The sequence below is a fragment of the Haemaphysalis longicornis genome, unplaced genomic scaffold (assembly GCF_048455015.1).
Source record: "Haemaphysalis longicornis isolate Haplotype H1 unplaced genomic scaffold, Haemaphysalis longicornis Haplotype H1 scaffold_8, whole genome shotgun sequence".
In the NCBI taxonomy this organism is placed as follows: Eukaryota; Metazoa; Arthropoda; class Arachnida; order Ixodida; family Ixodidae; genus Haemaphysalis; species Haemaphysalis longicornis.
The window spans coordinates 122,435,147-122,455,242 of NW_027526445.1; the positions used below are offsets into that span (position 1 = coordinate 122,435,147).

At 48.6% G+C, this 20,096-nt stretch overlaps 1 protein-coding gene across 1 annotated transcript; it reads right to left on the reverse strand.

The window, feature by feature from the left end:
- Positions 1-382: 382 nt before the first annotated feature.
- On the reverse strand, positions 383-1,809 carry LOC144149008 (uncharacterized). Its single transcript, XM_077680536.1, has one exon. It carries the CDS (start codon positions 1,287-1,289, stop codon positions 456-458), a length of 834 nt encoding a protein of 277 aa, XP_077536662.1. The 5' UTR covers positions 1,290-1,809; the 3' UTR covers positions 383-455.
- Between the last annotated feature and the right edge of the window lie 18,287 nt (positions 1,810-20,096).

Genomic DNA, 20,096 nt, shown 5'->3' on the forward strand with positions numbered 1-20,096 from the left:
CTGCCCCAAATGACAATAAATTAGGCACCGACAAGGCGAGACCCAGGCGCCGGAGGGGAGCCTCCAGGTAACGATTTCGGAGGGAAGAGAACCGCCGGCAAGACAACAGGAAGTGGTCAAGTGTTTCCTCCTCTTGACAGAAGCTGCAGGTGGCCGATGGCGCTATGCGTGCACGGTGCAGATAAAAATTCAAATTAGGTGTTCGACATCGCAAGCAAGTCAGTGTGACCTCGCACAGCCGAGACTGCGCAAAGTCACACTTCCAAGAGTACCGGAGATGCTCAATGTCTGGGCAGCCAGCGATGCTGTCTGGTGGGAAGCTGTCCAGTGAACTGTACCTTCGAAACCTAGTTCCAACAACATAGGCTACCTCCGCTCCCACCTGGATCTCTCCTCTTCCTCCTTCACTTCCTTCCTTCATCTCCGTCGGCGTCGTTGCGGCGATTGGCCTTGACTCATGACAAGGGGTCCATGCAGCGGTAGCGGCCGTTCAGGGATTCCCAAGAAAACCACCGCAGCCACGAGCGGAGGGCGGAACATCGGCAGCCGCCTTCGTGCACGAAACGCTTGTTCTGGCGCCACTGCTGCTCGATCATTTGAGTGTTGGCGCCGGTGACGGGATCCACGAAGTTTTGCTCATGGTTCACCGTTCGGTGGATCAGCCTCATGGGCCCGGCGCCGTCGCTCAGCAGTGGCACGCAGAGGTAGGCAGCCCACCGGTCCGTCCACACCGTGGTTCCTGGCAGCACGTTCCGTTGGATGAGCCGCCCCAGGCTGTCCCGCTTCTTTACCTTGAACAGGCGGCACTCCCCGGTACTCATCCAGACGATGCCGACCACCCACGGACCCCGGACTCCTTCCCGGTCGACGCGGTCGCCTGTCAGCTGGCGACCCTTGTTCGCCCGCCTGCGCCCCCGGTACAGGGTCTCGTCCACCTGGACAACCTCACCGGGGCCACCCATCCGTGGTCGCAGCTTGAGTTCCTCGGCTGCCACCTCTCGAATGCGGCTTCGCCAATACACCATCGCCTCCGATCGGAGCTTGTAGTGCTCGTGCGCCAATCGTGCCGTCGCCGCGCCGGAAAAGCCTTGGATCATGCAGTACATCACCCAAAGAATTTCCGCACGCGACAACTTCACGTTTGGGCGGTCGCACTTGTTCCGGGAAGCGAAGAAGCTTGGCTTGGCATTCGGGTTGCCAATCACAGCTGCTCCGTTTTCCTGGGACAGCTCCTTTCGGCAGGCGCCACATCGAAAGGTGGGCCGAGGACCTTTGGGCTGCTGCCGCATCCGGGTGACCACGCGGCCGGTGCAGCCAGGCTTCACCGGGTTAAAGCCCAGGACGCCGCAGATGCCCCACACGTGTGAGGAGACGTTGTGGCCGCCAGCGCCAGACGTCCGGGGGGGAAGCCACGATCCAGCCACGATCGTTTGAAGCAACACAGAAACAATAAAATCAGGCAACAGGGACAGCACTGAGCTAGCACGAAATGAACCGCATTGTCCGCACGGCGCGCGCGTTTCCAACCATACAAATGGAGTCTGCGCTGCTGCTCTCGTGCTACCATACAGTTCAGAGGCTAGTGCATAATAACCCTATGAGAAGGAGCAAGAAGCCGGGCGATTTTGGCTCCGACAAATATAAAAATGCTTTGGGCTGTATTTGCTTGTATCTGCGATCTTCTCCTGCAGCTTTGTTCGATTTAGTGTGGGAATCGTTCATCTCAGCATCCAACCAACTTGCATCCAAGCAACTTGCTCCATTTTACTCTGTGGTAAATGTTAACTTAAAATGTATGATTTCCACTTATTTCTGTGCGAGACACAAATAAAACTGGACATACTTGATGTCATTGGCACTATAAGAGAAAAATGGAAGTGCGAAACAAATTGCATCACATCCTGCTAATGGCTATACACTGTGTAAAATATGGAAGGTTTTACACACCAGGGACATATCTCGGCTATCAGGCATGTCGTTGTGGAAAGCTACTGAATAATTTAAACCAGTTGGGGATTTTTTAACATGCACCTAAATCATGACAGTTGGGAGATTTTTCACAATGCTAATCAAATATGTTTTAGGTGGATTTGCTAGCAAAAAATACGATTAAAAAAAAGAAGCACTGGTAGACATAACATCAACATTAAAGACGTAATGCGTACTGCTATAAGGCACACTGCAGATCTTATAACATTAAGTTACACAAGGTGCTGGCTCGTTAATTCTTGCTAATTTGAAAAATATACTTACTGCACGATTACATGAGGACGGGGACACGAGGACGACAGAGTGTTCTGGCTGTTGAGAGTAATGATGACAAGTACACGTATTGTTGCTTCTTCAACGAACAAGTTTTTTGCTCATCCTGTTATCCTCCTGCTTGGCTATCATTTAATCATGCAGTGTGTACTTTTTATATAGGTTAATCCCTTTTGGCTTAATACTGACACAGCTTATATTGATTGATTTAGGAAGTGCATTTTCAGGAAGCATGCAGAGTGGGCCGAAAAAATACAAGATTGCTGTACCTTTTTGGTGGCATTCAGAAGCTTGAAGGGGCAATTCCTCAGCCATCCTTGAACGCCTGCCAGGTTCTCTTGATATACACACTCCAGCACCACCTGCAGTACAAATAATAAGCTCCAGTGAAGTGGGCACTGCCTTTTCCTGCACAATAACAAAAGAATACTAATGCAGAGAAATATTGCCTCCTAAGCATCATGAATGCAAAGACAAGCTATGACTCAGCGCTCTCTGGAGCAACGATCCGCACAAGCAACTCATGGCTGTCCAGAGGGCCTGCGAGAGGGCGGAAGACCAAGGTCTCTCACCTCCTGCGCGGGTGTGGCCAGCGACTACCTGATGAAGACCCCTAGAGGCCATCCAGGATAGTCCCTCAGGACCTTTAATAAAGTTCTCTGTCTGTCTGTACAGAAAGTATATCAAGAGAGTGCACTACATGTGTTGCACTGTCCCTTCATTTCTAAATACGGAGAAGTTGATGCGACCACAGAAATATCAACCCCCTACACTTAGCTAAAGCACCGTACACATGAACCTGACGTAGACAACACGAATAGATTGATCTGTTCACTCAATCCTCCTGTGCACACATAAACTCAACAAAATCTACCGCGTTCAGGTAGAGGCCATCAAAACAATCTTTTCCATCAAACCAAGTTGTGCCCCTCTCTGCAGGAGGTGTAGGTTAGCGCAATGGTGCCTGCACGTGCAAGTAGGTTGCTGAGTAAGGCTGCATGGCAAAAGGGCACGACACAAGTTGCCTAACTGCTTGTGACCTGTTGACTCAGCCTGACTGCTTATACATGTTCTTCACCAAGCGGACAGTGTCCAAATCAACCAGACTCATCCCGCAGGCTTTCACACTCAACCCATGCACTTATACGTGGGCGCACTGAATTGGAATAAGAAGCAACTATCTACTCAACCCTCTCCCCCCCCCCATTTCTGTATGCAGGATTATGTAACGGTCTAGACTACTATAAAGTACTGCCGACAAACAAACATGAGAAATTTTAACACGTTTTTTTTTTTTTTTGGGGGGGGGGGGGGCATTATAAATGAAGATGCTTGGGCTTCCAGGTAAGCCAGCAATTACTGTTTGTAAGCGCATATGGGCTTAGTTGGGTAACGGCAACTTAATGACCACAGACAGCTGAAGCCCCGAAATGGTGAAACTTCAACAGTGTACACCAAACACTGGTCCGATTTTTCTGGTGCTCTCAACAAGCATTGACTGTTGCGACCATTTCACCCTTGTTTAAAGGAGCCATGAAGACGGTATACAAGTTTGTTTTATTCGAAAGATTGTGCGTTTTATAGTGCCCCCAGCGCTTGTCCGGCAGCAGATGATGCCGTATTCACTGAGAAATTGATCAATTTAGGTTAAAATTTGGTTCTCGCGCCAAATTGTGGGTTTTCGTAATTTCAGCAATGACGTCAGAAAGGTGTGTATTCAAGCGAACTTCCACTGCGTCATTCGGGTTTGCGGCCTTGCTTTCCGTCAGCCCTCCCAGATGGCGCTGCTATAGTCATCCACAAACCGTTGTCCGCCGTTGCTTTGTTTTTGAGCGTATTTGCACCTAGCTTGTTTTTGTTGCTGTAAAAAGTGATCGTCTCGTGAAACCTGGGGTATCCTCGACAAACAGGGTCACGTAAGCCAACGCCGCTTGCGCCAATCGGCCAGTGTCCTGTAAAACAACTTCAAAGCGGCGGAGTGCTGTGCATCTAAAACAAGCATAGTGCGCCCAGTACAAACAGCAGTGTGCATCGGTACTTTTATGCTTACGTGCGTTTTCGTAACTTTCATTGTTTACCGCACCATTCAGGGCCGGATTAAGCAAAATGGGGGCCCTGGGCTACTGCGCTAGTGTCGGCCCTCGACTCCCCCCCCCGCCCCCCTGCATCCCCTACGCCTTTTTTTACCCGAAATAAAAATATCTCTCTTTCTCTCTCTCTCTCTCTCTCTCTTAAAGCCTCCGTCCCCACCCTCCCCCCGCTCCACTACTAAAATGTACCATTTTGTTTTATTTCAGCTAAAAGCAGTTTTTTATTTTAAAAAAGGTATTCCAATTACAAAAGAACAAAGTACGATTAATGGGATTCATGCGATAGTGATGCATCAGATCTGTTTTTGCAACACACAACACAAACGCAGTCACTAACACGACCGTCGTAACTCGCGATACGTGTCCGTTCCGTGGCCGTAAACCACAGAGCGGCCATTGGTACAGTTTGGTCCAGCTCAAGAAAAAAAGAAAAACACCCAGTGAAAACACCACAGCTATGTTTACTATGTGAATTCGATTTATCTAGATATGTTTTCTTAAGCGTTTGGTTTTATGTGGGCCCCTAAATCTATAATCTCGTGAGGAGACATGCCGTTGTATCAAGAACAGTGTTTATTGGAATTCAACGGAAGCATCACAGTGCGGAAATTGTTATTCATGTTATGCAATAAGTACATAGTAGATTCGGTATATATTCATTTTAAGAGCTTGCAAGCACAAGAAAATGGACAATATACTTCAGATTAAATGACAAACTTTAATTATAAAGCATTTCTTTGATAATGGCTCAGTTAACAAACGAAGAAAAGAGGACACCAAATACACGTGGTGCGAACGAACGCCATTTGTAATGATTCGAGAGAAGAAAACAGACTACTACGGATGATTAAAAGCGGGAGTTACATTGCAAGAACAACAAACAAAGATGAACAAGAAGACGTACCCTTTTTTGGGTTACAGTTCAACGTTTACTCATGCAGGTTGGGAGAAGACACAAGAAAAAATCTCACGGGCACTCATGTATAGCGCTAACAGTGCTCTTTTAAAACGGCATCTTTCGGGCCTTTGCCTTGGCAAAATCCGATATAGTTTGTTCGAAAGATAGGTCTCTTACAAGGTCACGTTCAATGGACATGATAGCAAGCGAGTTCAACTTGTCGTCCAGAAGGTTTGAACGAAGGCGATTTTTTATCAGTGACAACTTGGAAAACGATCGCTCGCTCTCACAGTTCGCCACGGGTATGCTTAGATACATTCTTAATGCAATGGAAAGGTTCGGGAACACGTTAATCAGTTGTCTTTCGTGTAGCAACTTTATTATACCCAGGGCACTCGTGTCTTGGCACACAGAGCTTTGCAGAAAGTTCGCAAACTGAACGATTTCAGCCGGAAATACTGGCTCCAAATCGTTTGGGTAGGTCTCCACCAATCTCTCCGCTTGCTGTGCAAGAGAGATCATGCTTCCATTTTCCGTCAGCAATTTTAAGAATCCGAACTTCTCGCAAAGATCAGCGTAGGCAGCCTTTCGCACTCGCAGAGCAGAGCCTAGACAGTCAAGTACTACATTATAGGTCTCTACAAGAAACTTTTTTCTACCACGCAGCGTACTATCGCTTTTCCCGTCCGGGTACTTACTCAAAGCGATGCGTTTGCTTTCATCCTGATAGCACTGACTAGAACTCAGCTTGCGTGCTCTCGCCTCGAAGGTATCAAAAAGAGGTCGCAACGAATCAACAAAGCCTTCCAGGGAGCTCAGAAGGTCTACAGCGGTTGAAATGTCTAAGCCTGGTTTCTGAAGTGCTACGCTCGTCTTGTCAAAACGCTCCAAGATTTCACACCAGAAAATCGCCATGAATGCCGTCTCCAGTTTTGTCATTTTCTTAAGGAGCGAGCACGCTTCACTCCTAGTGTCACCGTTTTCTTCCTCTTTCTTCGCGATGTGTTCAAGGCAACGCAAAATTGCACTGAAATTTTTCATAATAGCCTTGCATGATTCAGCATGTCTTGACCACCTGGTCTGAGAAATGCTTTTTAGTACGAGGTGTTCCCCAGTGGAATCCATGCTGTCCAGAAGACATTTCCACCGCTTGGGGGAGGCAGCAAAGAACACGTACAGTCTTTGAGTGACACTGAAGAATTTGACGGCCTCAAGGCAACTGTCAACGCTACATGCGCCAACTAAGTTCAGTGAGTGACCAGCGCACGGGACGTATACTGCCAAATTGTTGAGCTGTTTGATTTGTGCTTGCAGTCCTTTGTATTTGCCTGACATGTTACTCGCGTTGTCATACGCTTGCCCCCTACAGTTGCCAATTGAGATGCCGTTGGTTGTCAGTAGGGACATCACGGTATCAAAAAGGTACAAGCCAGTGTGGGATTCAATGGGAACAAACCCCAGAAAGCGTTCGTGCACTTTCGCATTTAAACAGTACCGTAAAACCACTGACAGCTGATCAACGTGAGTAAGGTCTGGAGTCGAATCAACAATTAGAGAGAAGTACTTTGCCCTTTTTACTTCGTCAGTGAGCCTGTCCTTGACAGCCTTGGCCATGAGCTCGACGAATTCGTCACAAATTGTTTTTGACAAGTAAGATGGGTGGCCTTTCCCCTTGTTCCCATAGCGTTTGATGTGCTCCTCTAGGAAGGGATCAAACTGGGCAATGGCTTCAAGTACTCCCATATAATTGCCATTTCTCGGGGAGCCAAAAACCTCCTCGCTGCCCCTAAACGCCAGGCCACGCTCAGCTAGAAGCTTGATCACTACGACTACGCGCTTCATCACCTCTGTCCAGTAAGCGGTCTGAGTGACCAGGTGTTTAACCAGCTCCTTGTCAATTGTGCTGCTCGAGTTAGAGCGGGTTAGCCATGCTGCCACGCAGTTCCGGTGTTCGACACTGTTTTCATGCGCGGAAACCTTTTCTTCTCCTCTTTTCCAATCAGAAAATCCGTGCGTGGTGAAAGAACTCGGGTTGCTCGAAAAGAGTTTACACATGAAACAGTAAGCACAGCCTTTGGACTTCGAATAAATTAACCAATGTCGCTCGTATGCCTCCCCATTGACAGCCTTTCTCGCGAAAAGATGAGGTGACATATAGCGTTTCTGAGTTTTGTATTGTCTTTCGGAAGACGGAAAACTTTCTGCCCGATTTTGAAAATACAACGGCCCCTTCTCAATGCATTCGCCCCGAAAATTATCAGTAATAATGTCCGGCCACTTAGCTGGGTCACTTTGCAGAATCTCGGGGCCTACCTCTTGCTGCTGTGGGTCCTGTAGTTTGTCGCCACAAGACGCCAGCTGATCCGTCCTGTCGAGGCACGCGGGAAGATGATCCGCAGTCGAGCTACCGTGAAAAAAGTCAGCGGGGTCTTTGAGCGTCGTTTGCTGGAGCTCGTCATCAGCGGGCTGATTGGAGAGGTGTGGCGCCAGTTGATCAGAAGCAGTAGAAATCGGGTGGGGCAGAACGCACACGTGGAACTCCATGGCAGGGGTTGCACCGAGTGGCATGGATGTTGCTTGCGTGGGGACAGGACAGGGCTTGCTTGACGTCGGTTGCTCACAGGTAGAAACGGAGGAGGTTGCCGTCCTTTGCGCAGAACCCGGTGAACCAAGGGGAGTGAAGTCTTGCTGCTCACCGGGGAATCGTTGTGATGGAGTCGATAAGTCCTCCACAGAAGCACTCCCGGCACACTCAGGATTGTGAAACGAAGTCGTACTGGAGCAATGACACGACTTCACGGAAGCTGCACTCAACAGATATTTCGTCATCTTTGGCAGCTTCTTTTCACGCTCTTCTCTTTCCAACTTTGCCTTTCGTTTGGACGCACCACTTTGATGCTTTCGAGTGGACATCTTCTCTTTTAGCTATTTCCTTTCGTTCACCAAGCTGGTGAAATGAGACTTGGATCGTGCGCCAACGCTAGGCCAAGGAAAACTCGTTGCTTCTATCTGTTGGCATCTTAACGAGACGACAGCGGCGAAGTCATTTATGTTACACCAGAAGTAACGCTATTTCCACTGACTTTACATACTATGTACATGACGTTACAAACACTTTGCAACATAAAAAAACAATACTGTCCTGTCCAATCGTAATGCGAGGTTTTCCCTCTTCCCTAAAGTACGATTGGTTGATTTCAAGATGTCCAGCCCCGGTCCAAATGCACCATTCACCTTCTGCGCACCCGTCTCTCCCATAGTGTCCGTTGGTCTGCTTTAACCACGCCTTTCACTACGTGCCTTCTCTCACGTAAGTCCCAGGGTTCGCGATGCCTGGCGCCAACCTGTCGGGGGAATGCGACGCAGGGTCTAAGCTCGCGCCGTCAAAGCGATCCGGCCTTGAAACGAATGGCTTGCCAATAAATAACACAGCCGTCGCTGCCTTTAAATTGTTTCTCGGTATGAGCAGGGTGTCTATTCATGCCATGTTACTGGTGCCCCAGAGCCGGGGCTCGGGCAGTCCACTGGCGATGTCTATCGTACGTATCGTTCCTGCTTTGTTCCTCTTGCAGGCCGCCTTTTTCGGGATTTCGGGCACAACTGACGCGCCGCCTCGACTCTGGGCTTCTCGAATTTCGAGCAGCGGCGCAGCCGGCGCAAACAACCGTCAGATTTACACAGTCAACGCATCGGAAGCGTACCACTCACAGTGGCTGGCCGCCCGATGGATTCGGTAACGCTGGTCGGCCACCCGCAGCGACTTTAACGGCTTCGCGGCGCCGCGTTATCTTCAGCGCGTCTAGGTTTGTCCAGCCTGGTGAACGGTGTTCCTTCCCTACGACGGACGTTTCAAGTCAAGACGAATGCGGCTTGCCGATGGCAGCTCAACGCATTGCAGCTGGCGGTGAAACAGAAAACAGACGCCGAGAAAGCAAGCATCCTCTGGAACGATGTACACAGGGTGGGCCGACCCAGCTCGCTGCTTTGGCACTGTTAGGGCCCATCCCTTCAGAGGAGCGCTGCGTAATTGGAAGCTACAACAGGAACGTGTGTGCCTCTTATGCTCCGACTCTCGCACGGCGTGATGACAACTGACGAAAGACACGCAGAAGCTGAATTCTGCGAACACTGAGAAGCAGCAGCCGAACACCGCTGCAAATCTTGCTTGCTTAGTTCGGCCCATTGAATTGTCAACTCGGCTGGCTGCGAGTTCGGACTCCACTTCCTGGGAGGCTGAGCCGTTCCCTTCCGCCGTCTACGGGGAAGAGACACACGAAACGGGATACCCAAGCCCGCGCGCAGCGGCTAACCCATGTTTTTTTTCTTTTTTAATAGCGGACGCCCCGAGACCGAACGATCCCCGCAGGGTTCGAAACAAACTAACAACACGAGACACATGGCGCTTTTGGCAACCTGAACCCCCTCGCTCGGAAACAAGGGGCCGCGTCGAAACTTCAGCGGACAAGCCGCCGCGACCCCCCGCTGCTTTCTTGGGGTTGGCCGAGCGAAGTGGGCCCCCCTTTCCTCGTTCTGCTTTTCTCCCTGTCACGCGTGTCGCTCGAAGTTTCATTATCTGAGGTTCCGTACATTAGGCCAGTTAATGTGGCCCCCTTCCCCTGCCCTTGGAGACGAGGCCCTGGGCTGCAGCCTCCTTAGCCCCCCCCTTAATCCAGCACTGGCACCATTCTTACTGCTGTAAAATGAATATGCATTACACTTAAGCGCAAGTAGTTCGTTCGGAAAACCTATAGGCCGTGCCTAATTTGCGTTTGCTTCTTCCGTCCTCAGCCAATCGCACAGCTGAGATCATATGACATCATAGGTTCTGTTGCGGGAAATGAGCTAGTGGGTCGCATGGCCATTCCGTTTTTTCCTAGTTATGTAGGTTATTTGAGCGAAGTGTGCGTTAACAGTGGTGTCAGTATGATTCTATCGAGGCAATCTTTCGAATGAACCGAACTTATGTTTTGCCCTCATGGCTCCTTTAAGGTGAAGGGGAAGCTGAGGGACAAAAGCACCTATGGACTTATTTCCGTTTCACTTACTAATAATATCTGAAGCGTCTGTGAGGAGTTTTGACGATACAGTCTAGTCTACTTACAACAATATCCAAGTGCCAAGGAAATCCCATCCTTATAACCGATAATTGTGATAAGCGGGTTGCGAATAAAAAGACGGAACAGAGCTCAAAACATTTTATTCGCACTACTAATTTGCGGAAAAGAAGCCACGGTCGGTCACCTTTGTTTGCCGCGTGTGAAGCTAGCGCAAATCTTTTCCAAGAGCGTCTACAGGTGCTTCACCTAGCTGAGGTAAATGTCCTTGGGGGGAAACAAAGTCCCCGAGGGTCTGTGTCACGCATTGGGCCTCCTACGAAGACACTACCTGAGTAGGCTGCACAACCGCGTCATTAGAGTCATCACTGTTGCACTTTTGGTGCACAATATCACCGGATTCAATCGTTATATCCGATATCGCGCACTGGATCATTATAATAAGCGGTTTATTTCACCATAGAAAGAATACAAAAGAATACAAAAAAAAGAACAAAAAGAAAACAACAACAACAACAACAACAACAACAACAACAACAACAACAACAAGAACAACAACAAGAACAACAACAACAACAACAAGAACAACAACAAGAACAACAACAAGAACAAGAACAACAAGAACAAGAACAACAACAAGAACAACAACAAGCACTGCGGCTCAGCCCTCTTACTGTGGGGTGGTTGAAAGAGGGCATGCCGCCTTCGTGCCATCCTGCGGCAGGCACTGCGGCGCAGCCCTCTTACTGTGGGGTGGTTGAAAGAGGGCATGCCGCCTTCTCATGCATGTATGTAGGCATCATGCATGTTTAAACGAAGCATAATCGGTTGGCGCTTCATGAGCTGCGCTTTTTTTAATTTTTTCTCGACTATTGTGTTTCTGTTTGCTTTCGTGTTTGTGTTCGTATTCTTGCCACTGTTAAGCCAGGTTTCCCGTTGTAAATTTGATGTGCATAATAAAAAAACTACACAGAGGGACCCGGTGAGTTGTTTCTCAATTGTTTTGCAAGTCCCGTAAATCTTCGCAAAGTTGATGCAGTTTGTTTATTGTGCCTCGCGGTCCGATTTCTGTTTTATAGATGCCATTGCACAGGAAATTATTTAACGAGTGCGCATTAAATAAACAAGTAACGTTAAATAAATTCCTGCATAATGGCATTTATAAAGCAGAAATCGAGCAGCGAGGCATCCCATAACAAAGGCATTGGTCATAAAGACTGGCCACAAAGCCAAAAATGTGCATGAGAATTCACGGGGTGCACCCATAGGCATTATCATGGCAACTTTTTTTGCCGAGCGTTGTCCAATATTGGCCTTCCAGAGCTTGGCCAATTGTTGGCTTGTCACCTTTCCCAAGCGCCAGCCAATAATGGCGGCCGAGGTATTGCCAAGCTCGGACACAGTGGCCACTGATGATTTGCCATGCTTGGGCTTGGCAATTTCTGCTTCTTGGGAACGTCTTGTACACATTGAGGTTCGTGTGTCTTCTAGTCATCTTAGTAAAGATGACTTATCAACATCTCACGGAGCTCAAGACGTCGGAGATCTTGCACAGGTGTCCTGTAGATATCTCTCTTAAGACATCTTTGAGACATAAAAAATACACGTCTTATAGCTAACTCGCATAGCGCAAGATGTCTCAGACCTTGCAAGGCCATGGTAGACATCTATAAGACGTTTTGTGTTCAGTGGGCCAGTTGCACATGCATATGCAGCCACGGTGCACAGTCACCGAAGCGTCACAAGCCAAAATATGGACCGCATATGCGTACTCTCCACAACTATCAAAATAGAGCTACGCGGCGGTGGCTGGTCGCCGTTGCTTCGTTGGCGTCGTGACCGGCCAACGTGACAAGGCTGCTCCTTTTTTGAAGGAAAGGCGATACGCCTCTGCATAAAAAGACCACTCCGGCAGACAAGATACTCCTTCCGTAGCAGCCTTTCTCTGCAAAGGTAATCATCTGAATCACGTGACTTTTCAAAGCACGATTCGCAACAACGTATACGTAGCTCACCGAAGACTGGTGTATTACACCACAAACCTTTTCGTCTCGTGTTTGGTTCCAGTCGCGACTCGCCGAGTGAGAATTATCTTTGCGCCGTCTCTTTGAAACTCCGACGTGTATCGCTATTTTCCGCGATCATTCTTACAGTACAGAATCTCGTAAAAAGTATCCCATATAGTAGCTTGTCGCTGTAAATTCAGTAGCCAAAACCTGTCGTAGGCACGCGCGACGACGCGCTGGGGCTAGCAACACCCCTTTCCTGTTTTTGGTGACTGTAAACACGTAGGTGACTCAAGAGGAATACCAAAGTACGATACTTTTAAAATTGCTATTTCCGCTTAATTATACCACGCCGGCGGCGGTACACGCGAGTCGAAGCACGCGCCCTCGCGACCTTGGAAACGCGAACTGAACGCCGTTTGTGTTGTATACATCCACATCACGTACCAATGCACAAACGCCCGCGAGGTCACGCGCGCTCTTAATGTCCTTCACAATGTGACTCTTTGTACAATCACTGGCTTACCACGCCATACAAAAATCTCTAACCTCCAATCTGCGGCTGCCCTTCCACCAATTGAAAAAAAAATATTCAAGAGCAAACCGACCAATACAACTTCAAGCGGAAACTTACCCGTCAAGGTGCCATACTCACGGCCTGGGGTAAGCAAGATCACATCCCTTACCTGATTTCCCGATACCTATTCCTCCGTGGCAACGACCTCTCCTGACCAAACCAACAACAACTCACCCCATCACCCGCACAACGGCCATTCCTAGACAAAGACGTTGTCAGAGGCTATTCAGCACAAAACAACCCGACGAAATCGACATTTATACTGATGCCAGACTGACACCACCAAATGTTGGAACTGCCTGGGTTTCCCCAGATGACCGAACCATTATAGAAACCCGACACTCTAAATTCCTGTCACATCCACGGAAGCGGAACTACTCGCCATTACCCATGCTCTTGACTACTTCATGTACGACCACCATCAACCTATACCAAAAAAGATCAGAATATTAACCGATTGCTTCGAAGCATTTCAAGAACTTCGACGACCATTTTCAGCGCACCTTTCCGTAAACCAAATTATCCGGCAAACAATGACCGTACAACTGTATGGCATTCAAGTCCGCATAGACTGGACTCCTGGCCATGATTTGGCAGCACCGAGGAATCAGGCAGCTCACGAAGCTGCGCAGGAGGCTTGCTCTTTTCTATCATCCGCTGACCTCGCCGCCGCGCCTTCAGACCTTCCTGAATGCTTGGACAGGACCGAAAATACCAGCATACCCACCGCCATTCGCATATACCGGTTGTCGCGACCGAGCGGGCCGAGCCGCAGCCGGGAAGAGGTCCAGAGCTGATAGGCCAACGTAACTGTTTACTTCATAGCGAGAGGTGAGCCGAAGCCAAAGAACAATGCCCCGACGGGCGAGGTTACAATACAGGACTCGAGCAGAGCGACAGCATCGATTCGCTGCTCAAACAGGAATGGTTTACAACGCTTGCGGGGGTCTATTTATACCCAAAAGCGGTAACGGTCAAAACGCAACAAGCGGCAACACGCCACGAACGTCACAGACACACACAACGCTCTTTCCAGAGTTCGTAAGCCGTTCATAGCCTCGGCGCACGTCGAGTCCGGGAGAGGGGAGAGAGGAGGACTTCGCTGAGTTCGCGGGGCCTCTGTGTCCTTGAAGAGCGTGGAGACGAGCCTCGCAGGCAGCCGCCGAAGTTTTGAAATGCGCCGAGAGTGAAGCGTCTGACGCGGCTTGTCGCAACTTGTCACCGACATGGTGGCGCCTGACGGCAGAAAGGCGCACGAGGTGGCTTCGCCGCACAGCCGTGGAGTGCTGCGGGAAAGTACGGCGGCGCTGGGCGATTCGTAACACGGTACAAACACGAAAGGAACTCCGACTCAAGCAACTTAAGCCGAAGGATCACGTTTCCAACAGACCTTCCTTTACAAGAACCTAAGAAATATTTATTGACAAATTCTATACAGATGCATCATTTTCACCGGAAACAATTCGCAAATAGTACTATCCTCCCCCCCCCTTCCCCCATCAACCCAAAATGTCCATACTGTCAGCAAGCCGTCAAGGCTGATTTGCACCACCTGGTCTGGATATGCCCCAAATTATCTCGATACCCGAATTTAACTTCCCCAAACCCAGGTCCCTCAACCCGTATCGATCCCCTCACATTAGATGAACACACCCTTAACCTTATAATACGGGGTTCACCACTAAGAGCGGTCTAGCGCGAGTTATATAGCGATGGCCTACACCAGTGAATGGACCATTCAATGCTGAACAATTGTCTTGTGAAAAACTGATGCCGCCTCCCGAAGACCACGAACTCATACGCGCCCCCTTCAACCATGAATCCTCCCCTCCCAACTCCCCCCCAAGGCCTCCGGCCTTCCTTTTTTTAATAAAAGGTTTAACAACAACCGAAGGAAAAGGACGGACGTACGAAGACGAAGCTTGGATCCCTGAAAATGACGCCGCGATATTTTGCTGTCTTAATCTTGCTTTTCTACTCGTCTTTCCGTTTTATTTTTCTCTCCGTCTTGAACTTAGACTGATTCCTTTCTCCTGCTTCACTATTTGGCGTTTTCTGATTGATTACCACGAAAAAAAGAACTCACCTGGGCCAGTCCCCCTTAGTGGGTATGCGCAATTTTTATGGGCCTCCACTACCACCACCATCGAAAAATCAGCTAGGCGGCATATTGGCAGTGAGCGCGACGACGGGCGGCGCTGCGAAGCGCGCCTCCGTTACGTCGGCTTAGGGATTCTCGCATTTGTCGTCTCCCCCTGCTGTTTGTTTGCGCTCAGTTGAGCCTGATGTTTTATCATAATAATAAACTTAAAATCGCATACACTAGCTCAAGGCGTAATTGTTAAAGTATGATTTTGGATTACGCTACGGAAGAAATCGCCCCATTTGTTTCGAAGCCGCGGGTGCTGTGTGGAGCGAGAAGAGTCGGAGCTAGGCGTCAGCTTCCGTATTAAGGTAATCTTTCAAACAAGGGGAACGGCCAGCTGCTAGTAACCGACAACAGCGAAAATACGAGACCAAAACAAATTCCAGGCCTTTGGGGCTGTCGACTTATGTGGCAGAAGTCATTGCGATTCCCGGTAATCATATGTAAGGTAGAACAGTTTTTGTAGCCTTGCCGAACGATGGAAAGTGTTGTATCACATCACTTACGTTGTCATGGCATGAAAGTATGCCGACGTGCACTATGGGCTACAAAAAACGTGTTGAGTTCCAAATACAGCTGGACGGGTGGCGCCACCACTCGGCGCTCCCCTCGTCAGTGGAATGAGCCGGTGCATTGGAATACACAGCCTCCCGTGGTTTTTTGTCGTGTTTGCTTCGGTGCTTTGAATGTTTTGGTGGTGTTGTGAGCGTATATGTGCGGTGAAACAAAGTCTAGAAAGATGTGTTGGGTTCTTAGATGCAGTAATGACTTCGTAAACTTGTCGGACGCTTCTAAAGTTGGGTATCGGCTGCAATGGCATGAGCGCTTTTTGCAGCGATATGCGCTTGGCTACACCAGTTGTGTGTATGAATAAAACTTCTATTAGTAGTATTATTTTCTTCTTAAATTCACTAACGGCTACGCAAACTTATTGGATGCTTGTAAGGTTGGGAATCGGCTACATTGACACGAGCGCTTTTTGCAGCGCTCTGCGCCTGGCTCCGCGCGATCTGAGTAGGAATAAAAGTATTAGCAATATTATTATTCATTTCTACCACTTTACATTAGCTTCACTGGTTTCAATGACTACGGTTTCCACGCTAGCCTTAGCGCTGGGATACCTCGATACGTGTGCTTTAAATAGAAAGGCACCTGCATACGAGATGGATTACCGTGTAGACGTAGAAATGTTGCAGTAGTTTACACTTTCTGTAACCGTTAGCTGTGCGCCTTCGGTTTTGGTGAGCGACACTGTGACAGCATGGGAGCCTGAAAGCCAAAGTGGAAATCCCACATTTGTGGTGATCATTTTATCAAGAGCCAAAGTTATTCACCAACTCAACAGCCCAAGCTAAGCTACAAACCATCCACCATCCCTCCTCCCCTTCCCGTTTTACCACCTGCGTAGAATAAAGGCTGGCACCGATAGTTAAAAAAATGTTGCAGCGTTAACGTCAGCCGGTGTTTTTTAATGCTTAAGTATTCTTTACAGAGTACCTAAAAAAATCGTGTAATGCCTGGTGAAGACACCAAAACGCGCGATTAGTTGCCTCAAATATGGGTGCATCAGCCCGAGTCCCCCAGCACAGACATATTTCCGACACGCTGGACAAAGTTTAGATTTGGAGAGGGGGGCATGGAAGTTCAAAATTAAGCAGCAAAATCATCTAGCCCTCCGTCTAATGATTATGATGGTTGGACTCAGAGCTTTCTTCCTGCGGAATCGAATGGGAAATGGTCAAAGTCAAAGACCCTGCGATCAAAAGACCAAACTGCGTACTGATCAAATTCGACGCTCAACTAGTCAAAGTTTAAATCCAGAAGGCAACCAAGGAAACCCATACGATAGAGCTTTGCAATACACCCTCATCGTCGTTAGACGAAGGTGTGCATGATTTTTCAAGTGTAGGTGGCAGCTTGTAAACCGGCCGCAGCATTCAGTTGTGAAGCTGAGTACAGGTTTCCGGCACCCTCCTGTCTTGCGTCCTTCAGCCACGCAGGAATTGGTTTCTCAAAAACCATTTACCAACTAGCCACCAAACATTGCAATTCTTGTAAAGCAATGCTTCTCCACGACAAGCATTAATGTTCTACTATCATGTGGTATTTATTCTATCAACGATTCCCGATGACTGTAGTAAGAGCATTTCTGTGAAATTAAACACGTTTCAGCCGTAGGTAATAAAGTTACGGAAGCGTCGTCCATCACAATTTCTGTTTTGAGGTAAATCTTAGAAGACACGCCCAACTTTGTCTTTCGTCGACGCCGTTTCGTCATCAACTGCCCAAGGCCAGCGCCGCAGCATTCCTAGATCGGTGGCACTCACAGGCTTTGTGGGAGCATTTGGCTGCAGTATACTCCTCGATACGCGAAACTGCATGCAGGCATCAAAAAAACTGCATGAAGCAACGAACTTTCACTTCCAGCTTGACTTCCAGCTTGGCGCATTGAGCGTCGTCTGCTATTTGTAAATACTGAGTATGGGCGTAAATCACACGCATGGCATGCCTTGTAAACGTCACATCCACGCTCAAGATTTACCGATCTGAAAAATGCACGTGGGGTTACGTACGCTTTGCAAGCCGCACTCCAGAAAAACAACAAAAAGCCATGCACAGTTACGCTGCGCTGACCGCCACCGGCATTCCACTGACGAGCGGTTCGCCACAGGCAGCGCTGTTCGCTGAAGCGACGGTGGTGCCATACAACGGCCGCCCGGTCCCTAAAGGCGTGCACTGGTTTTATTCCAGGATTCTAGCCAGTATGAAAGTTTATTTAACAAAACGAGTCACGTCTAGGGTGAAGATAACACTATGTTTGCTCAGACCTGGAGTGATATTTCGGTACGTTTTCCACAGCCATATCTTCCCTATATTAAGATAAGCGGCATAGGAAAACTGAACTCAAGAGGAGGAGGAGGACGAATTAACTTTATTAAACAGTAAAATCGATCTGATTAGTGGGCCGGGTCCTCAGTCCAGGACAAGAGAGTAAGAGTAATTTTCTTCAATTCATAGAACGCCATCCCGAGTAGACCTTCTTTACGCATGGAAGGGTTAGACACGGCCCCTCGATCAAGCGCACCTTGCGTGCGCTTGATCGAGGGGCCGTGGGCTGGAGAACAATAAACAGCTTGGAAATATTCATCTGTTTTGATTCTTGTGATATATGCACGTACACTATTTATTGTGTTCGCTAGCGAGTATATCAAGCCTTCAGCACCGTAATAGTTTCATAATTGTTCGGGTTGATAGTCAGTTCGTTATGATAACGATGGTTACGATAGATATAAGAAGCGCAAAAGCCGGGGGCGCGACTGCGGTGGCGTAGCACAAACCTTGTCATTGTATTTGCATGTGAATAAAAAACGCACGCTGTGGATATGCACCTTCTTGCACGCAGCCATAACGAAAGCTAATTTGCGAAGAAGGAATGTATGCCATGCAGCCTGAATAAAATATCCTTACGATCTTTGTGAGCCTCCCAAACATCCCTAAACCTACTATTAAGACGTTTGGGACGGTGCAGAAAAATTAATGCGTTGTGCACAGAAAACAACAACAACAACAAAAAAAACATTCATATGATACAAGTCAACAACAAAAGAAATAGAATACCGCCGCTTTATTTCCTGCTGTGCGATGCGCGTGTGGGGGCCCGCTGCTTGGTACGTAACGTTAGACTGTTGAGGCTACACAAGAGTGTCTCAAAAAAACTGTAGGGAAGCCTAGGCATTTTGAATACTTATCGAGGAGCTCTGAGCGCTGATAAGCTAGAAAGGACGAGTTACGCACGATCTTCTGACCGATGCTCGGAAAAATTTGTTCTCTCCCCCCTCGTGTGTTGCAAACTGGTGAGGGATACAGCTTGAAATTATTCAGATATGTTAGAAGCCGGCAAAAATAGCTGAATTACTAGAAATACGCTTTTTAATTCACTAAAGCATCAAAGCGGGCGATTTGTAGCACAGGAACTTCCGCCCCTCACAAGCGGAGCGTAGCAGACGGCAGCGGCACGAGTCCCTAAGCCGACGTCAGAGCCAGGGGGCGCCACTCAAACATCTCATCGCCATATTGGGTGCTATTTCTCGTTTTAACTCCCCTGATTTACGCCTAAGCCCCACTGCCCATCGGAGATTACCCATTTGCCCCGTAACTCCAGTAAATTTGTCTCAATCAGTCCGTACGTACTCACAAGTAAACGAGCACAAGAAGAAACTTCGACTCGAACACACACCAAAAGGTCGCGTCACACACTTGTTCTCGCTCAACAGATCCCAGGAAATATTTATCAACAAAATATTTGCCAATACGTTCGATGCATCACAAACACTCCGCAAATGGTATATGACCCTCACGTGATTACGAAGTGCCCTATACACCATTTTCCTTGCTAGAGATGGGCGCCGCCATTTGCTTTTTCTGACCGGACGCTAGCGCCGTCTATGAAGCGACCGCCAAAACTTCCGCGCTGGGCTGTTAAAGGGACCCAGAAAAGCCTTCTGTAAAAGTTACAAAAGGCCTGTATTGTCACGTAGCACCAATATAGCGATGCAATGCCGTTGGAATTATTGATCTACATTCAGTATTAGCTGCGCCAGAAGCAATTAAATGCACCTCTCCCCACTTGCCGATCGACTCCTCCTCCCTCTCTGCCTCCTTCAAAGCAGCTAGCTTCATTCCTGCGCTTAGGCTCGCGTCAATCACTGCGGACCCGCCTTTGCCTCGGGATCGCGCAGGAAGGAGGAAGAGCAGCCGGAAGCCAATGGCAGTGACGCCGCCGGCGGCCGACCTTGCCGGCGATTGGGCGAATCAGGGGGCGCCTTCGCCGTTGCGTCAGCAGCGATCGCCGTTGCGTCACCCGCGGTCGCCGTTGCGTCACCCGCGGTCGGCTCGCTGCGGCGTCGCGCTCATCGGCTGAGAAAGGCGATCTTCAAAAATTGTTTACAAATTATCTGTACAATGTATGGGGCTCACACTTGGCTCAAAAATCCCCCGTTATGTGTTCTACCACCTGAATACATTTGATTGCCACCTTCACAAAGCTTTTCGGGGTCCCTTTA

Coding starts and splice junctions, on each gene's coding strand:
- LOC144149008 (XM_077680536.1), bottom strand. CDS start 1,289: ATGCGGCAGCAGCCCAAAGGTCCTCGGCCCACCTTTCGATGTGGCGCC.